General features: G+C 42.6%; 1 protein-coding gene across 1 annotated transcript in view; it reads left to right on the top strand.

Moving 5' to 3' along the window:
• The first annotated feature begins 7,819 nt into the window (after nt 1-7,819).
• LOC135203946 (basic proline-rich protein-like) overlaps nt 7,820-19,147 on the top strand; it is a 15,991-nt gene continuing 4,663 nt past the window's right edge. The window contains exons 1-2 of the mRNA XM_064233876.1: nt 7,820-7,855; nt 8,501-11,202. Of these exons, the coding sequence (XP_064089946.1) occupies nt 7,820-7,855; nt 8,501-11,202 (2,738 nt within the window). The remainder of the gene's footprint in view (nt 7,856-8,500; nt 11,203-19,147) is intronic.

Raw genomic sequence — 19,147 nt, 5'->3', positions numbered from 1 at the left:
CTTTAAGCTCTGTATAAACATATTATATCTAGATAAACAAGGATATTACTGTGGATCCCTCTATTGATATATATATATATATAATCTTGTTTAGCAAGACGAAGTATATTTATAGAAATATTTACAGATATATTTCGTCTTGTTATATAAGAATATTACTGTGGAGCCTTCAATTGATAAGTGAGAATATTTTTTTTTTATATTGGTATATATATATATACATATGTATATATATTTATGTATGTGTGTGTGTGTTTTGTGTGTTGTATAAAATCGAACCCGCGTGCTTTTATGTATAATCATATGGCCCTCAGGTTTTTTGACATTTCTTGGTTTTTCTTTTCATTTTCAAAATAGAATGACCAAAATCGGCCCCAGTGCTTGGGCTTCCATCCATCCATCCAACTTGCCTGTTTTTTCTATATGAGGTTGCCATCCCATAACCCCTCAGATGGGAGCGAGAGGTTATGTGATGATGACTTTTGAAATACTATTGATCACCCATCCAAGTACTGATCAGACTAGGTACAGTTGGACACAGGTTTCCCTGGTACACCTTCTTGAGGGACTTCGAAAAATTATATGGTAACAGTGTTTACTGAGGGGGATGGGGGGAGGATTCTTCCTCTCTTAGCAAGAGTTTCCACCAATAAGCTCTGGAATTCTTTCAGTGGGAGGAGTCATTAGGTATGGTTGGAGAAACCCACCCACACACACACACACACACGGAGTAAAAAAAAAAAGTAATCTGAACAGGTTATATCGCTGTAACTAAGATTACTGTCTCACTTTTAATATAAGTTTGTTTATTAAGATTTCATTTAACTTTCGTCTAAGGCGTTATCTTACCACTGTGTCTGTTATTATGTATCGGTCATATTCATTACGCAATACTTAAAATTGATCAGAATTTTAGAGTTACATTGGTATTGGAGAGAATCACGAACATCATAGCAGGATATTTTAACCTTATCATAACCCAAGCCAATTTATAGTATCGGTTGCAGTGCGTTTCCTACCAATAATATAATAGGAAGCATTGAACATACCCAAACACTAAGTGAACGAGTTGAAAGTGTCCGACGCCTTAGCTCCTCTCTCTCTCTCTCTCTCTCTCTCTCTCTCTCTCTCTCTCTCTCTCTCATATTAGCTACTTTAAAGTGGCATGTCATCTAGAAATACCACTGCGGTAAGTATGCAGTTTTGATATGTCATTAACACCCTCTAATCTTGACTAAACTAATATATGCATATATATTTTTTCGGGGGCGGGGGGGAGTGGTGTCGGGGATTGAGTTCTTGTTGTTAAGCCGTCTTACAGGTTTTGGAATTCTAAAATGTAATTCAAACTGACAAGCTTCTTGCTTTTGCGGTACCGATGTCCTCAGCCTGGCTTTGCTACAACTGAAATGGGTGGGGGTCTAGGGGTAAGGTGGGCCTGTTGCGACCCCGATGAGTGGACGAAGTAGATATATACTCGTGGATAGAGTGTATGGCTAACGAAAAGCTCCACTTGAAATATTTTCTTGTTTATCTTTAATGCCTGCGTGTTTTTAGTGTTTATTCTAATATTATTATAATACTGTAGATTTTCTGAATACAACAACATTTACAAGAAGAAGGATTGGGTTAAACTCACTCTCTTGTAAATACATATAGAATGAAAAGAGGAGAGAGAGATAGAGAGAGCAGGAGAGAGAGAGACGAGAGAGAGAGAGAGAGAGAGACTGAGGAATCAAAATGAAACTACTAGGGACAGAGAAAATTCCACAACGTGTAATGGAAATTGAAGAAGGACTCCCAAACTTGGTGCAAACTTTTAACCATTCCCATATGGTAAACTTAATTCGTTTGCCAATGATAAACAATTGTTGATGTTCAGAGGTTTCATGTATTCATGGTTGGGTTTGTATTCCCTCTTGAATATACTGTAGAGGTTATTCCCTACACGCCCTTCATTACAATAATTATTACATGATATGGATAAACACATCTACTTGGCTTATATTTTCTAATATATTAATTGTGATACATGTTTTAATGTCATACGGACAGAAATTCCTTTCGCTCTTATCATTCGTGTGAGGATAAGAGAAAGACGTCTCTATTGTTAAACAGCCCTTTCAGTCGTTTACCTGTCCATTGTGGAAAGAGCTATTTGGAGAAATGTAGTTTGATGATATTGTCCTAGGGTTCTCTTTTTAGATAATTTTTTGAGAAACAATCAGGATAGCGAAATTCCCTTTAGATTTTGAACTCCTTTAAGATATCAAATTCACCTTTCTAATAAATAAATTATAATAATCAATACCTGGAGCTAAACGATATGCATAGGTCTGTTTACGATTTTTTTTACATCATACGATATGGAAGTTCAGCGGAAGCCATGGGGTAATCCAAATATACACACTCAATTTTTACATTTATTTTTAATATTAATGAGAAGTCCAGAAACCTTCCTTCTAGATCACCTCTTACAATCTGTTAGGCATAGAAGATTCATGGTTTCTGACGATCTGTGGTCGGTTGTGGAAGAGTTTCCATTGTGTTCCCAGAGGTTCATAAGTTGATCTGGTCTCATCTCCCTCTCAGGCTCCCAACATTTTTACCAAATTAGCCTAAATATTCTCAGTGAGGTTCATGTCTGTATCCTTACTTGGCCAGTCAAGCAACTGCAGATCCTCTCGACCTTGAAACCATTCCTGGACTATTCTGGCCGTATGAATGGGGCAGCGGTCGTGAATGAAAATGACAGGAGCAGGTGGGGAGGAATAATTCCGCTGTTGATGTGAAAGAAGTTAGAAATCCCGAAGAATTTCAATGTATTTTTCACCAGTGAACCTCCACTCAATCCTGGTGATATCATCCATATAATGTAAGAAGATCCAGCCTCAAACGTTTACTGTGACGTGCCCATTCCTGGTCACCTCGTAAATTTCCTCTGTAGTATCTGAAGGGAAAAAAGCTAATTTTTAACAATTTACGCTTTGCTTTTCGTAATAGGGAAAATAATGCTATATCGTTTTGGGAAATAAAATGATAAGTAACAACCCTTGGAATAAGTTAAGAATGTTTATTAATCTGCAAGGATTAATACTTATAATAGCATTAACTTTAATCTGCAACAGTCCGTTATGATATGATATTCTTTAATTCAGTAAACAGGCTGTACTCTATATTATAAATTTGCCTACGTGATTATTCATAACATTAATAATGCATTTGATTAATGCCTGAAAGCTGGCCATAGTAGAACTAATGGGGGGTTTTCAATGAAGAATTTTTATTTTCACACTTCTCGTGGCAATATAATTCAATTAGCGGAAAATACATGGTTATTGACAAAATTATTATCTTTTGATTATAATATTACCCTTGCTTATAATTATTATAGTCTGACTGTTATTAATGATTATAGAAACTCACCTTATATTACTCGGTCTTCGGTTATGTATTCTGCCGTGACTTCTGCTAGTAAAAGACCTTTCGTCACTGCATACAACTCGAGACCAAAATTCCATATGCTCCTCCACAAATTGTTGAACAAAGGCAAGCCTATCAGCACGATGCCGTTCTGCGAGAAATTCCTTCTTGGCAGGAATTCTATGCGGTAATCCTGCCTCATCCAGACGTCTTCGCACCGTCATAGCCGAAACATTTAATGCCAGACGTTCACGAATAGCAATAGTATTGGTAAAAGCATCTTCTTATGCTGCTCGTCGAATGTCGTCGTTATCCTAACGGGTGGTCTTTCGTGGTGGAGGTCTTCGAACTGAAATACGTAATTAACATGCAGATACCTAGATAATCAAGATTAATTATAGCCTGTTTACTTATGGGAACGCTATTTGGTATTCTGGGAAGTAAAGAGAAAGAATCACTATTAGAGTTCAACAGGACCAAGGCAACTATAATTTAGGTTTCATGATTTTACGGGTTTGTAAGGTTTATTGTTTAAAAAATTAATAAATAAATGAAATAAATAAATGCTATCCAAAGTCGGTCAATTTCCCAGTCTAAGCATGCCTCCTTTTCCATTTATTTACTGCTGCAGGGGAGACGTCAAGACGCTGTGCAACAGCACGTATTGGAAGCCCACTTTCTCGTAGAGCGACGATCTGCGCCAGGAGAACCATATGTTGCTGTTCATTTGGAGACTATAACGAATACTACTAGCAGAGGACAGATAACCTATCAAAATTTATACAACACCTCAGTCTAGCCATGATTGGGTGACAAACTTGTTAGCGTGTAATAGGGGTGCTGTAGCAGTGATATCGTTATCACTGAACAAAGTGATATATTAAATCACACGATTACTGGGACTGAGTGACTGATTGGCTGTTACTGGCATTGCAAACATCTCAGGTCATTACTGTCATTGATAACGTTTAAAATTCTGTATGTCTTCATAATGATAAATTGTTAATTGTCTGTTTGAAACACTAAAGGTGGTGGTGTTCCTCTCTTAACGTGAATTCCATTGATCTGCTTTTCGGGCTGTTTTAGTGTATAAGAGGTTGGAGGAGGCAAACTTGTAATAAGTATTAATCATCATAGATGATAAACAAAATTATCTTTAATGCAGTGGTTGTTACTTAGCATCACATTTCCCTAACGATATATCATTATTTTCCCAGTTACGGAAAGCAACGCGTAAATTGTAAAAAATTCAGATTGTTTTCCTTCAGATACCACCGAGGAAACATTTACGAAGTTGCCAGGAGTGGCTTGTAACCGTAAATGTGTGGGCCTGGATTTCCTTACATGGTATATGTGATATCACCAAGACTGAAGGGTTTCCCCAGTGGAAAATACGTTAAAATTCTTCAGGATTTCTTACTCCCTTCACTTCACCAGCGGAATTATCCCTTTCCACCTAGTCCTGTCATTTTCATTCATGACGGCTGCCCCATCCATACGGCCAGAATAGTCCAGGAATGGTTTCTAGTTCTAGAGGATTTGAATTGGTTGACTGGCCAAATAAGGGTGCAGACATGAATCCCATAGATCCCGAGAAAGATAAAGTCGATTTATTAAATATTGAACAATTCACAGGTGCCCCGAGAGAAGCCGAAGTGCAGTGGAAAAATCACTGAATTTCTAATCAGTTTTCTCCCATGTATACATAAAAAAAAAATCATTTTTGTTCCCGTTATTTTTATGCTCATCCATTTCGTATGAAGTAGCTACTGTCGCATATCTTATGTAATATAAGCATTAAGCAGGTTAGGAGATTAATTACGTTTGCTTTATGTCTATTACAATAATTAGAATCATAATTACCTGACTTGTTATCGAATTACAGTTACAACTTCAATTACAAGATGGGGAACAATATCAAATACAATACAATTTTAATATTTCAAAATTGTAATCACAGCTACAAATACATATATAAACGTATTACTCAATTACATTTCGCACACCTATTTAATTTTAAGAAATGCAGATAGTTGCAAAGACTTTATACTTGAGTTTGGTTTCCTTTTACAGTCAATTTCTGCAACAATTGTAATTTGTAACTTATGATACCTTTAGTACAAATACAAAACAAACATATCTAAAATATTTTAGACCTGTAGAAATTATCGTTAGCATCCTATGATTTGCCTATGTAAATTTTTAGTATGTTTATTGTGGTGAAAATTATTATGCTGATTATAAGAAATGATACTGAAATACAAAACTCAAATACTGGAAAAAAATTTCACAAAACTTTTTGCACAAAAAAAGGAAATAAATGGAATAAAATATTTTTTTAGAATTGGTAGCTGGCTTGTTAAGATTCTCCCTTAATAATATAATAAATGAATTGGGAAGCGACTCAAAACATCTCTCCATTGCATTTGGTCAAGATGAGTTCTCGAAAAGTAAGAGGGCTGCTCTAGGATAACAATCTCAAATAAAGTTTTCAGTTACAATTACAATAACAATTACTTAATTATAAATAAAAAACAAATGGAATTACAGTTTAACTTCAAAACGTGTAATTAAAAACATTATCAGATAAATGACAATAACACCAAGCCTGAATAAAAGGTAAGGTTTATTTGTAATTGGTAAAGCTCTCTTACTGTGGGTTTCACAGACAGTGCAGTCACGTTTTTGGTCAATAACACTGTAATGAAGACTGGTATCAGTACGAGATTTTGCTGTAATTTTTCGGTATAATCAAGGCTTTAACTCTATTGGATGTCCGGTAAAAATGCTCAATTTTTATTTGTAACACATAGAGTAACATAACCAGTTACCTATTCAAACCAATCTGTAGGCAATTGGCGGCTCTCTCTTGCTAAAAAAAAAAAAAAAAAAAAAAAAAAAAAAAAAAAAAAAAAAAAAAAAAAAAAAAAAAAAAAAAAAAAGTTAAAAGTTGCGTGACAAACGGATTTCTGCTACCATGCCGACAGCTATGTTCCTAGGCGGCCATCTCTTCTTCACCTTCGTAATGCAAGCATATGGCTGATGCCCTGAGTCCAAATGAAGCTTGCGAAGGAGGTAACTAAACACAAGTATAACAGTAGATTTACCATCAATCACAGTGTCTATCGTTCTACTACTCCACCATACATGCAGATATCTCTTACTCCAATAATTATAATCATTTACTCATAACCCAAGTCAATAGTCACTAAAGAAAGAAAAAAATTTTTGATCTTAAGACAAAAATAGTAATAGCTACTACTACTGCTGCTGCTGCTAATAATAATAGTTAAAAAATGCTATATTACTGGTTATGATTATTAATAATTAATTAATATTGTTTCCCTTGTTTTCAACGTAAGACCAAAAGTAATATATCCATTGCCTAAGGTAAGTAGTACGGTACGGAATTTGCACATTTTTTCCGTACCTGAACTGTACCGTACCGTACTTCGGTAAAATTGTCGTTGCGTAATTCCGTACCGTACACATAGGCTATAAATATCAACCGTACCGTACCGTACCGTAATGCCAGCCTTGCTGGCAGGTAACAACAGCGTGAATCGTTATATATATATACAACATTTTAAATTATTATTATTAGATTAGATAGATAGATAGATACAAAAAAAAATCGTGCAAAATATACTTAAACTAGTAACATTCAGAGAGAGAGAGAGAGAGAAGGGAGGGGGAGGAGAGGTGAGGGAAGTCTCTCAAGACGGTGTACCAGGTAAACCTGTGTCCAACTGTACTGTCACGCACAATAGTTCGTTCCCTCCGCTGATCCAGAGTGAACACGAATCCGCGACTATGAAACCCCGGAGCAGTTGAGCAAGTAACTAACGGAGCATCCAATAGATGTTGCGCCGTCAGGACAGGAAGGAGGAGTGGGCAGCAGATAGTTTTCTTGAGCATAGAGTAAAGTATCCATAATCTATTAACGTTAATTAAGAGAGTGGTCGTAAACATTTTGTTGTTGACGATACTGGGTTTGAGTGTAAAATGTGCATTTAAGGAAATATGCGAAATAAATATGAGACTAAAAGTGCTTAGGAACTCAGTATTTATGAAATGGCATTTCCTATAAATTATTAAATGTTATATACTGACATGACTGTCCACGAGATCGATACAAAACTTTCACCAAGTGTTAACGGTGGTGTTCTGTAAGCAGCAAGCCACCTCTATATATATGTATATATATATATATATATATATATATATATATATATATATATATATATATATATATATATATATATATATATATATATATATATATATATATATATAGAACATCTATTTCAGCAAATTAGCAAAATTTTCAGTTCACTTACTTTATTGAGGTAGCAACCATACACACAGATACATGGTCTATATACTTATACAATTCATGATTGGGCCAACCTCCATAGAGAAAGCGGGCGATGTGGGCAATAACGACAAAAAAATTTGTGCCTATATATAATTTTCTTTATTTACTAATTTTAGTAATTAAAACAACATGAAATATTAGGATACTTTCACCAATATAACAGGTTCATATTTGGTGGAAAAGAGAAAGACAGAACCACAGAATATAACAAGACAAGATGAGTAGAGTAGAAAGAGAGAGAGATAACTTATTAAGTTCTTTTCTAGATTATGGTGTGAAGAAGCCTCGTGTTCTTATTTTCTTCCTAGCACCAGGTCAGTTGCAAAATACGAGTCATTATCCATTTTACTATATTTCTTTAGTAAGGATATTTTCATCCTTGTTTTCAAGATGCATTGTAATAGAAAATAACTTAACTCAATTCCTGTAGTTATAGCCAATTCTAACGTGTAAAAGAGTTAATATGTTTTTGTAGGAATGTAACTTTTCTCTCCTGTAAAGTCAACTGCCATAGTCCTTGCCGTTTCCTGACCATTTCCTGTCTTAGGGAGGGTTAGGAGCCACTAGCTCTACCTTTGCATTGGAGAGTTAAGTTGCCTAGTATATGGCCATTCGTAGGCTGCAGCTTTTAGCTCCACTAATTCTATCAGGGCTTATTTCTTCTACCTTTTGGACCCCCTTTTAATAATCTAGCCTTAGTTTCTTAACTGCTGTGCTTCTTATCCTGTTTCGGGACCGCCTGGCGGGCGGAAGCCCAGCCCGTCCCCGGAACGCCTGGCGGGCGGAGGCCCGCCAAGTCCCTGGGGGACGCCCGCGTCCCGAGACGCCTGGGCGAGAGGGGGCCCGCCGGTGTCGACCTGGCGGGCGGAGGCCCGCCCGTCCCCGGGACGCCTTGGCGGGCGGAGGCACGCCCGTATCCCCGGGTACGCCTGGCGGGCGGAGGCTAGCCGTCGGGACGCCTGGCGGGGCGGAGGCCCGCCCGTCCCCCCAGGGACGCCTGGGCAAGGGGGCGGAGGAACCCGCCGGTCACCCCTGGACGCCCTGGCGGGCGGAGGCCCCGCCGGTCCCGGGACGTCGGGAGCCTGGCGGGCGGAGGCCCGCCGGTCCCAGGGACTGGCGGGCGGAGGGTCCGCCGGGTTCCCCCGGGGACGCCCCTGGCGGCGGAGGGACGCCTGGCCGGGCGGAGGCCCGCCGGTCCCCGGGACCCTGGCGGGCGGAGGCCCGCCCGTCCCCGGGACGCCTGGCGGGCGGAGGCCCGCCAGTCACCGGGACGCCTTGGCGGGCGAGCCCCCCCCGTCCCCGGTAGCCTGGCGGCGGAGGCCCGCCGTTCCCCCGGTACGCCTGGCGGGCGGAGGCCCGCCCGTTCCCCGGACGCCTGGCGGGCAGGGGCCGCCGGTCCCCGGGACGCCTGGCGGGCGGAGGCCCGCCGGTCCGGGACCTGGCGGGCGGAGGCCCGCCGTCCCCGGTGGACGGCCTGGCGGGGGAGGCCCGCCGGGTCCCCCTGGACGCCTGGGCGGGCGGAGGCCCGCCGTTCCCCTGGGGACGGCCTGGCGGGCGAGGGCCCCGCCGTCCCCGGGACGCCGGGCGGGCGGAGGCCCGCCGGTCCCCCGGACCCTGGCGGGCGGAGGCCCGCCGGTCCCCGGGACGCCTGGCCTGGGCGGAGGCCCCGCCGGGTCCCCCGGGGACCCGGCGGGCGGAGGCCCCCGCCGGTCCCCGGGGACGCCTGCGGGCGGAGGCCCGCGTTCCCCCACCGCCTGGCGGGCGGAGGGCCGGCCGGGTGGTCCACCCCGGGACGCCCGGGCGGGCGCCCTGGCCCCCGGGTCCCCCGGGAGGCCCGCCGGTAGGCCCGCCTCCCCCGGGACGACCCACGCCTGGAAGGCCCGCGTTCCCCGGGACGCCTGGGGGGGCGGAGGCCGCCCTCCCCGGGACGCCTGGCCGGGCGGAGGCCCGCCCGGGTCGGACGCCTGGGCGCAGGCCCGCCCGTCCCGGGACGCCTGCGGGCGGAAGGCCCGCCGGTCCCCGGGACGGCCTGGCGGGCGGAGGGGCCCCGCCCCGCCCCGGTCCCCGCCCGGGACGCCTGGCTCGGGCGGAGGCCGCCGGTCCCCGGGACGCTGCGGGCGGAAGGGCCCGCCCTTTCCCCGGTCCCCGGGACGCCTGGCGGGCGGAGGGCCCGCCGTTCCCCCGGGGACGCCGGCGGCGGAAGCCCGCCGTTCCCCGGGGAAGACGCCTGGCGGGCGGAGGCCGCCGGTCCCCCGGGGACCCGGCCTGGCCCCCGGGAGGAGGCCCGCCGGGTACCCGGGGATTGCCCGGCGGCGGGCAGGAGGCCCGCCAGGTTCCCCGGGACGCCCGGCGGGGCCCCGGGAAGGCCCGCCGGTCCCCGGGATGCCCGGCGGGCGGAGGCCCGCCCGTCCCCGGGACGCCCTGGCCCGGATGCGGCCGCCCGGTCCCCGGGACGGGGCCCTGGTGGCCGGAGGTTCCGCCCCGGTCCCCGGGACGCCTGGCGTGCGGAGGCCCCCCGTCCCCGGGACGCCTGCGGGCGGAGGCCCGCCGTCCCCGGGGACCCTGGCGGGCGGAGGCCCCGCCGGTCCCCGGACGCCTGGCGGGCGGAGGCCCGCCGTCCCCGGGACCCTGGCCGGGCGGGCGGAGGCCCGCCGTCCCCCTTCCGGGGACGCCTGGCGGGCGAGGCCCGCCGTCCCCGGGGACGCGCCCTGGCGGGCGGAGGCCCGCCGGTCCCCGGGGACGCCCTGGCGGGCGGAGGCCCGCCGGTCCCCCGGGACGCCTGGCGGCGAGGCCCGCCGTCCCCCGGGGACGCTGGGCGGGCGGAGGTTTCCCCGACCCGTCACGGGGACCGGGGTTGGCGCCTGGCGGCGGAGGCCCAGCCGGTCCCCGGCCCGGGCGCCCGGCGGGCCCCGGGAGGCCCCCCTTCCCCCGGGGCGCCTGGCGGGCGGAGGCCCGCCGGCCTCCCCCGGGACGCCTGGCTGGCTGAGGCCCCCCGTCCCCGGACGGCCTGGTGGGGGCCCGGAGGGTCCGCCCGGTCCCCGGGACGCCTGGGCGGGCGGAGGCCCCGCCCGTCCCCGGGACGCCTGGCGGGCGGAGGCCCGCCGTCCCCCGGGACGCCTGGCGGGCGGAGGCCCGCCGGGTCCCCGGAACGCCTGGCGGCGGAGGCCCGCCCGTCCCCGGGACCCGCCTGGCAGGGGGGGGCGAGGCCCGCCCGTCCCCGGGACGGCTGGCGGCGGAGGCCGCCGGTCCCCGGGACGGCCTGGCGGGCGGGCCCGCCGGGTCGGGACGCCTGGCGGGCGAAGCCCCCGTCCCCGGGACGCCTGGTGGGCGGAGGCCCGCCGGTCCCCGGGACGCCTGGCGGGCGGAGGCCCGCCGGTTCCCGTGACGCCTGGCTGGCGGAGGCCCGCCCGTCCCGGGACGCTTGGCGGGCCTTGCCCGCCCGTCCCGGGACGCCTGGCGGGCCTTGCCCGCCCGTCCCGGGACGCCTGGCGGGCCTCGCCCGCCGTCCCTTAAGAGAGTAACACCTCTGTTTAACCTTAGAACCAGAATATGCCACTGAATCCTTTCAATTCTCCAGGGGCGTCTCTGAATCCTCTCTTCTTATCCTGGCACTCCACAAATCTTATCTGAATACTCTGCTTCTTCTTCTGACGCCCCTCCCTGAATCTTCTCTGAATCCTCTGCTTCTCCTGGCACTCCACCAATCTTCTCTCAATCCTCTGCTTCTCCTGGCACTCCACCAATCTTCTCTTAATCGTTTGCTTCTCCTGACACTCCACCAATCTTCTCTGAATCCGCTTCTTTTCCTGCACTCCACCAATCTTCTCTGTATCTTCTGCTTCGAATCCTGGCACTCCACCAATCCTTACATTTGCCTTCCCTTTCAGGAATCAATAAAACTCTTACAAAACATTTATACTTATTTTCCTCTAACTTTCATATCCTTCAACGATTAACAAAGCAAACTTATTACATATAAACATCAAACCTTCCATATAAAATAAAGTATTGCAGTTCACTCCTAAAATCCATTGCAAACTAAAATCAATTCTAACACATGGATTTATGAAAGAAGTCCTTTAAATTCGAGTTAAACTCGAATTATTATGTAAATAACAAAATTTGCTGCAAAAAAATAATGTGTAAATGAAAATCGCAGTTTGTAAATAAACTTTATTGATTAAAAAAAAAAAAAAAAAAAAAAACTTTCCATACAACAAATTTTTGACATCTGAGCCCTCTTCGCAAGGCCAGCTTAGACTTGGTCGCGCATTCCTTGAACATGGACAGCTGCTCCTTCATTTTCCAGGCATCTGTAATTTCCCTGGCGGTTCTTGAGCTGGCAAACCGATTTCTCCTTCGCTCCTCGCAGCTGTCGAACCTCATCTTCCAACTGGTCGTTCCGTTCGCCCTGGACACCGGTGTTCCTATCCAGCGACTTGAAGCGATGATTCCCTTCCTCTAGAAGGCACCTCAGCTCGTTTCTCTTCAGTTTCGCAACCTGAACTTCACAATGTAGTACACACGTTTCCTTCGTGAGATCTTCCACTTCCTTCTGCAGGAGCTGGAACCTGACCTCGGCGTCTTTCCTGTCGGATTAGTGCTTTTCGTTCCTGGACGAGCCTCGCCATCTGCGCCGCTTTCTTCGGTCTATATCTGCACGTCCTCCTTCTCCTTCTTCACTTGATCGTTCTCCTTCAGAAACAATGTCTCACCTTTGAATAAGTGGGCCCTTTCTTGTCAGGCCTGTTGTTGCACACCCCCTGAGTTATCTGGATCACACGAGTGCTTTCTTCCTTTCCGCCCGCCTTCTGAATGTCTTCATTGTAGTCAAGCCTCTGTTGCAGCTGAAAAATGATCCTGTCCAAGTTCATTGCTGCTCTCTCTGGTACTGTGTGGTGTCTCGCAAGGCCGAAATTCTCTCGTTCAATTCCATTTCCTTGGCCTGTTCACCTCCATCATCAGTATTAGGAGGAACCTCACCAGTGAATAGGCAGCCTATAAACAACATGACTATCCTTGCGTTAGACTTCTCTCCGTATTTCAGACAACATCTAGACAATAACGTCACACAACAGCTGCTGCCAAGGCAGGCCAAGTAAGGCCACATTTTCTTCAAACTGGAGTACCCAATTCATATACTCTCCTCTATATCCCTCTCTTTTTCCTTGATTTTCAATATTTCACAAGAGATATTTCGATTTAATCAAAAATATACAAGAAACATTCTGAAAGATTTCCAATCATGCCTTGTTTCTAGGTGTTATAAATTTCTGCAGCTCTCTTACTCTCTCCGTCTCTCTCTCCTCGTCTCTCTCTCTCTTATCTTCTCTTCTCTCTCTCTCAAATCTCAATCCTCTTCGATCTCACCTCTCTCTCGCTCTCTCTTTTTAACGGGATCTTATTTTGCCAGTACGTATCTTTTTTGTTTGGTCTCTTATCGTCTTATCTATTAAAATATATTTTAGGGATTTTCCTTTATTTACCTTTTTGTCTACAAGAAAAACAATACTAACTACAGGCGGGCAATTGGAACTGAGCAAAAAATGACCATTTTTCTAAGCTACGTTTTATTGTTATTGGATTTAACCAAATAACTAAAAGATATCATTCTAAATGAATTAGCCGAGACATCAAGAGAAATATTATATATTATATATAATAATCAACTACTCAACCATAATGATTTTCAAAAACTATAGGTAAGTTTAAGATTTTAGATTTATATCATATGCATACAAAGAAAAGGTAAAAACGAATTTAATTATACTAAATTTTGTCCTATATAAAAGTGAAAATCAGGTATAAAGGAGTACAATTTTATTTGAGAATAACTTGATTCGTAAATTGAAATCAATATAGAAATAAAGCAGAAAATCCTAACAGCCCCATTTCTATAGGCAACGCATTTGGTGTGAACGTATCCTTATAACACAAATGTAAATAATACTGTTTAATACGGACGATAATGACAGCAATTAAATACTATTTAAAAACAATTACAGAGTCAATAATGTCGTCAAATAATAAATACAACAATGAAACGACATGAAACAGGTAAAGGTTAAGAAAAATGTATTGTAGAAGCGTGCTTGATAAAGAAAAAAAAAATATCTGCGTAAAACACGTTCCAGGGAAATCAAATACATAACCCACACTTCTGTTACATAATATAAACTGTAGATTCCATACCTGATCGTCTGTGTGAGGTCACAGATGCAGATGGAGGTTGGACATCCTACTCATTGTATAGTATCATAAAAAATAATAATGATAAAATATTGACACTAGCTCACGTGTTTTTTAGTTATGTTCCTTTTACTCGATTACCAGTTAATGCTAATGTTTTGGAAGATCATGCATATTTCATAGGTTTAAAGTGAAAAGTAATATTTATAGTATCACAAAATTAAATGAAAAAAAAAGTGATATTGGTTCAAATTTCTCTGCCAAAATTGTCGGAAAAATGTGATGGTTTTTTAGTTTAACATTTAGTCAAACTGGATATAAGCCTTAAATTTTAAAACATAGAAGGCTTTGTAAATATCACTACTTTTTATTTTGTTATTTTGAAATAAAGGGAATTACAAAACGCGCTTCATTCCAAGAAAAGAAGGAAAACAGATTAAGGTAATAAAGTTGAGACAGAATAAGAGCACAGCAGTTAAGAAACTAAGGCTAGATTATTATTAAAAGGGGGTCCAAAAGGTAGAAGAAATAAGCCCTGATAGAATTAGTGGAGCTAAAAGCTGCAGCCTACGGAATGGCCATATACTAGGCAACTTAACTCTCCAATGCAAAGGTAGAAGCTAGTGGCTCCTAACCCTCCCTAAGACAGGAAATGGTCATGGGAAACGGCAAGGACTATGGCAGTTGACTTTACAGGAGAGAAAAGTTTACATTCCTACAAAAACATATTAACTCTTTTACACGTTAGAATTGGCGATAACTACAGGGAATTGAGTTAAGTTATTTTCTATTACAATGCATCTTGAAAAACAAGGATGAAAATATCCTTACTAAAGAAATATAGTAAAATGGATAATGACTCGTATTTTGCAACTGACCTGGTGCTAGGAAGAAAATAAGAACACGAGGGCTTCTTCACACCATAATCTAGAAAAGAACTTAATAAGTTATCTCTCTCTCTTTCTCTCTACTCATCTTTGTCTTGTTATATTCTGTGGTTCTGTCTTTCTCTTTTCCACCAAATATGAACCTGTTATATTGGTGAAAGTATCCTAATATTTTTCATGTTGTTTTAATTACTAAAATTTAGTAAATAAAGAAAATTATATATAGCACAAATTTTTTTGTGATTGCCCACATCGCCCGCTTTCTCTATGGAGGTTGGCCCAATCATGAATTGTATAAGTATATAGACATGTATCTGTGTGTATGGTTGCTACCTCAATAAAGTAAGTGAACTGAAAATTTTGCTAATTTGCTGAAATAGATGTTCTATATATATATATATATATATATATAATATATATATATATATATAGATATGTATCTATATATATATATATAATATATATATATATATATATTATATATATATATATATATATATATATCATATATATATATATAGAGGTGGCTTGCTGCTTACAGAACACCACCGTTAACACTTGGTGAAAGTTTTGTATCGATCTCGTGGACAGTCATGTCAGTATATAAGATTTAATAATCTATAGGAAATGCCATTTCATAAATACTGAGTTCCTAAGCACTTTTAGTCTCATATTTATTTCGCATATTTCCTTAAATGCACATTTTACACTCAAACCCAGTATCGTCAAACAACAAAAATGTTTACGACCACTCTCTTAATTAACGTTAATAGATTATGGATACTTTACTCTATGCTCAAGAAACTATCTGCTGCCCACTCCTCCTTCCTTGTCCTGACGGCGCAACATCTATTTGGATGCTCCGTTAGGTTTACTTGCTCAACTGCTCCGGGGTTTCATAGTCGCGGATTCGTGTTCACTCTGGATCAGCGGAGGGAACGAACTATTGTGCGTGACAGTACAGTTGGACACAGGTTTACCTGGTACACCGTCTTGAGAGACTTCCCTCACCTCTCCTCCCCCTCCCTTCTCTCTCTCTCTCTCTCTCTGAATGTTACTAGTTTAAGTATATTTTGCACGATTTTTTTTTTTGTATCTATCTATCTATCTAATCTAATAATAATAATTTAAAATGTTGTATATATATATAACGATTCACGCTGTTGTTACCTGCCAGCAAGGCTGGCATTACGGTACGGTACGGTACGGTTTGATATTTTATAGCCTATGTGTACGGTACGGAATTACGCAACGACAATTTTACCGAAGTACGGTACGGTACAGTTCAGGTACGGAAAAAATGTGCAAATTCCGTACCGTACTACCTTACCTTAGGCAATGGATATATTACTTTTGGTCTACGTTGAAACAAGGGAAACATATTAATTAATTATTAATAATCATAACCTGTAATATAGCATTTTTTAACTATTATTATTAGCAGCAGCAGCAGTAGTAGTAGCTATTACTATTTTTGTCTTAAGATCAAAAATTTTTTCTTTCTTTAGTGACTATTGACTTGGGTTATGAGTAAATGATTATAATTATTGGAGTAAGAGATATCTGCATGTATGGTGGAGTAGTAGAACGATAGACAACTGTGATTGATGGTAAATCTACTGTTATACTTGTGTTAGTTACCTCCTTCGCAAGCTTCATTTGGACTCAGGGCATCAGCCATATGCTTGCATTACGAAGGTGAAGAAGAGATGGCCGCCTAGGACATAGCTGTCAGCATGGTAGCAGAAATCCGTTTGTCACGCAACTTTTTAACTTTTTTTTTTTTTTTTTTTTTTTTTTTAGCAAGAGAGAGCCGCCAATTGCCTACAGATTGGTTTGAAATAGTAACTGGTTATAGTTACTCTATGTGTTACAAATAAAAATTGAGCATTTTTTACCGACATCCAATAGAGTTAAAGCCTTGATTATACCGAAAAATTACAGCAAAATCTCGTACTGATACCAGTCTTCATTACAGTGTTATTGACCAAAAACGTGACTGCACTGTCTGTGAAACCCACAGTAAGAGAGCTTTACCAATTACAAATAAACCTTACCTTTTATTCAGGCTTGGTGTTATTGTCATTTATCTGATATGTTTTTAATTACACGTTTTGAAGTTAACTGTAATTCCATTTGTTTTTTATTTATAATTAATGGTAATTGTTATTGTAATTGTAACTGAAAACTTTATTTGAGATTGTTTATCCTAGAGCAGCCTCCCTCTTACTTTTCGAGAACTCATCTTGACCAAATGCAATGGAGAGATGTTTTGAGTCGCTTCCCAATTCATTTATTATATTATTAAGGGAGAATCTTAACAAGCCAGCTACCAATTCTAAAAAAATATTTTATTCCATTTATTTCCTTTTTTTGTGCAAAAAGTTTTGTGAAATTTTTTTCCAGTATTTGAGTTTTGTATTTCAGTATCATTTTCTTATAATCAGCATAATAATTTTCACCACAATAAACATACTAAAAATTTACATAGGCAAATCATAGGATGCTAACGATAATTTCTACAGGTCTAAAATATTTTAGATATGTTTGTTTTGTATATTTGTACTAAAGGCTATCATAAGGTTACAAATTACAATTGTTGCAGAAATTGACTGTAAAAGGAACCAAACTCAAGTATAAAGTCTTTGCAACTATCTGCATTTCTTAAAATTAAATAGGTGTGCGAAATGTAATTGAGTAATACGTTTTATATATGTATTTGTAGCTGTGATTACAATTTTGAAATATTAAAATTGTATTGTATTTGATATTGTTCCCCATCTTGTAATTGAAGTTGTAACTGTAATTCGATAACAAGTCAGGTAATTATGATTCTAATTATTGTAATAGACATAAAGCAAACGTAATTAATCTCCTAACCTACTTAATGCTTATATTACATAAGATATGCGACAGTAGCTACTTCATACGAAATGGATGAGCATAAAAATAACGGGAACAAAAATGATTTTTTTTTTTTTTTTATGTATACATGGGAGAAAACTGATTAGAAATTCAGTGATTTTTCCACTGCACTTCGGCTTCTCTCGGGGCACCTGTGAATTGTTCAATATTTAATAAATCGACTTTATCTTTCTCGGGATCTATGGGATTCATGTCTGCACCCTTATTTGGCCAGTCAACCAATTCAAATCCTCTCGATCTAGAAACCATTCCTGGACTATTCTGGCCGTATGGATGGGGCAGCCGTCATGAATGAAAATGACAGGACTAGGTGGAAAGGGATAATTCCGCTGGTGAAGTGAAGGGAGTAAGAAATCCTGAAGAATTTTAACGTATTTTTCCACTGGGGAAACCCTTCAGTCTTGGTGATATCACATATACCATGTAAGGAAACGAAATCCAGGCCCACACATTTACGGTTACAAGCCACTCCTGGCAACTTCGTAAATGTTTCCTCGGTGGTATCTGAAGGAAAACAATCTGAATTTTTTACAATTTACGCGTTGCTTTCCGTAACTGGGAAAATAATGATATATCGTTTGGGGAAATGTGATGCTAAAGTAACAACCACTGCATTAAAGATAATGTTTATCATCTATGATGATTAATACTTATTACAAGTTTGCCTCCTCCAACCTCTTATACACTAAAACAGCCCGAAAGCAGATTAATGGAATTCACGTTAAGAGAGGAACACCACCACCTTTAGTGTTTCAAACAGACAATTAACAATTTATCATTATGAAGACATACAGAATTTTAAACGTTATCAATGACAGTAATGACTGAGATGTTGCAATGCCAGTAACAGCCAATCAATCACTCAGTCCAGTAATAATCGTGTGATTTAATATATCACTTTGTTCAGTGATAACGATATCACTGCTACAGCACCCCTATTACACGCTAACAAGTTTGTCACCCAATCATGGCTAGACTGAGGTGTTGTATAAATTTTGATAGGTTATCTGTCCTCTGCTAGTAGTATTCGTTATAGTCTCCAAATGAACAGCAACATATGGTTCTCCTGGCGCAGATCGTCGCTCTACGAGAAAGTGGGCTTCCAAATACGTGCTGTTGCACAGCGTCTTGACGTCCTCCCCTGCAGCAGTAAATAAATGGAAAAGGAGGCATGCTTAGACTGGGAAATTGACCGACTTTGGATAGCATTTATTTTATTTATTTCATTTATTTATTAATATAGAGAAAGAAAGAAGAGGGGAGAGTAATCATCAGGCAAATTGTTTCATTGAATAATTATTGAAGACTGGACTAAAAATGAATTCTCCTTAAAAGACAGAGAGAG

This window comes from Macrobrachium nipponense, chromosome 44 (assembly GCF_015104395.2).
Source record: "Macrobrachium nipponense isolate FS-2020 chromosome 44, ASM1510439v2, whole genome shotgun sequence".
In the NCBI taxonomy this organism is placed as follows: Eukaryota; Metazoa; Arthropoda; class Malacostraca; order Decapoda; family Palaemonidae; genus Macrobrachium; species Macrobrachium nipponense.
The sequence above is the reverse complement of the archived record's forward strand: the minus strand, read 5'-3'. Positions and strand labels throughout refer to the sequence as shown.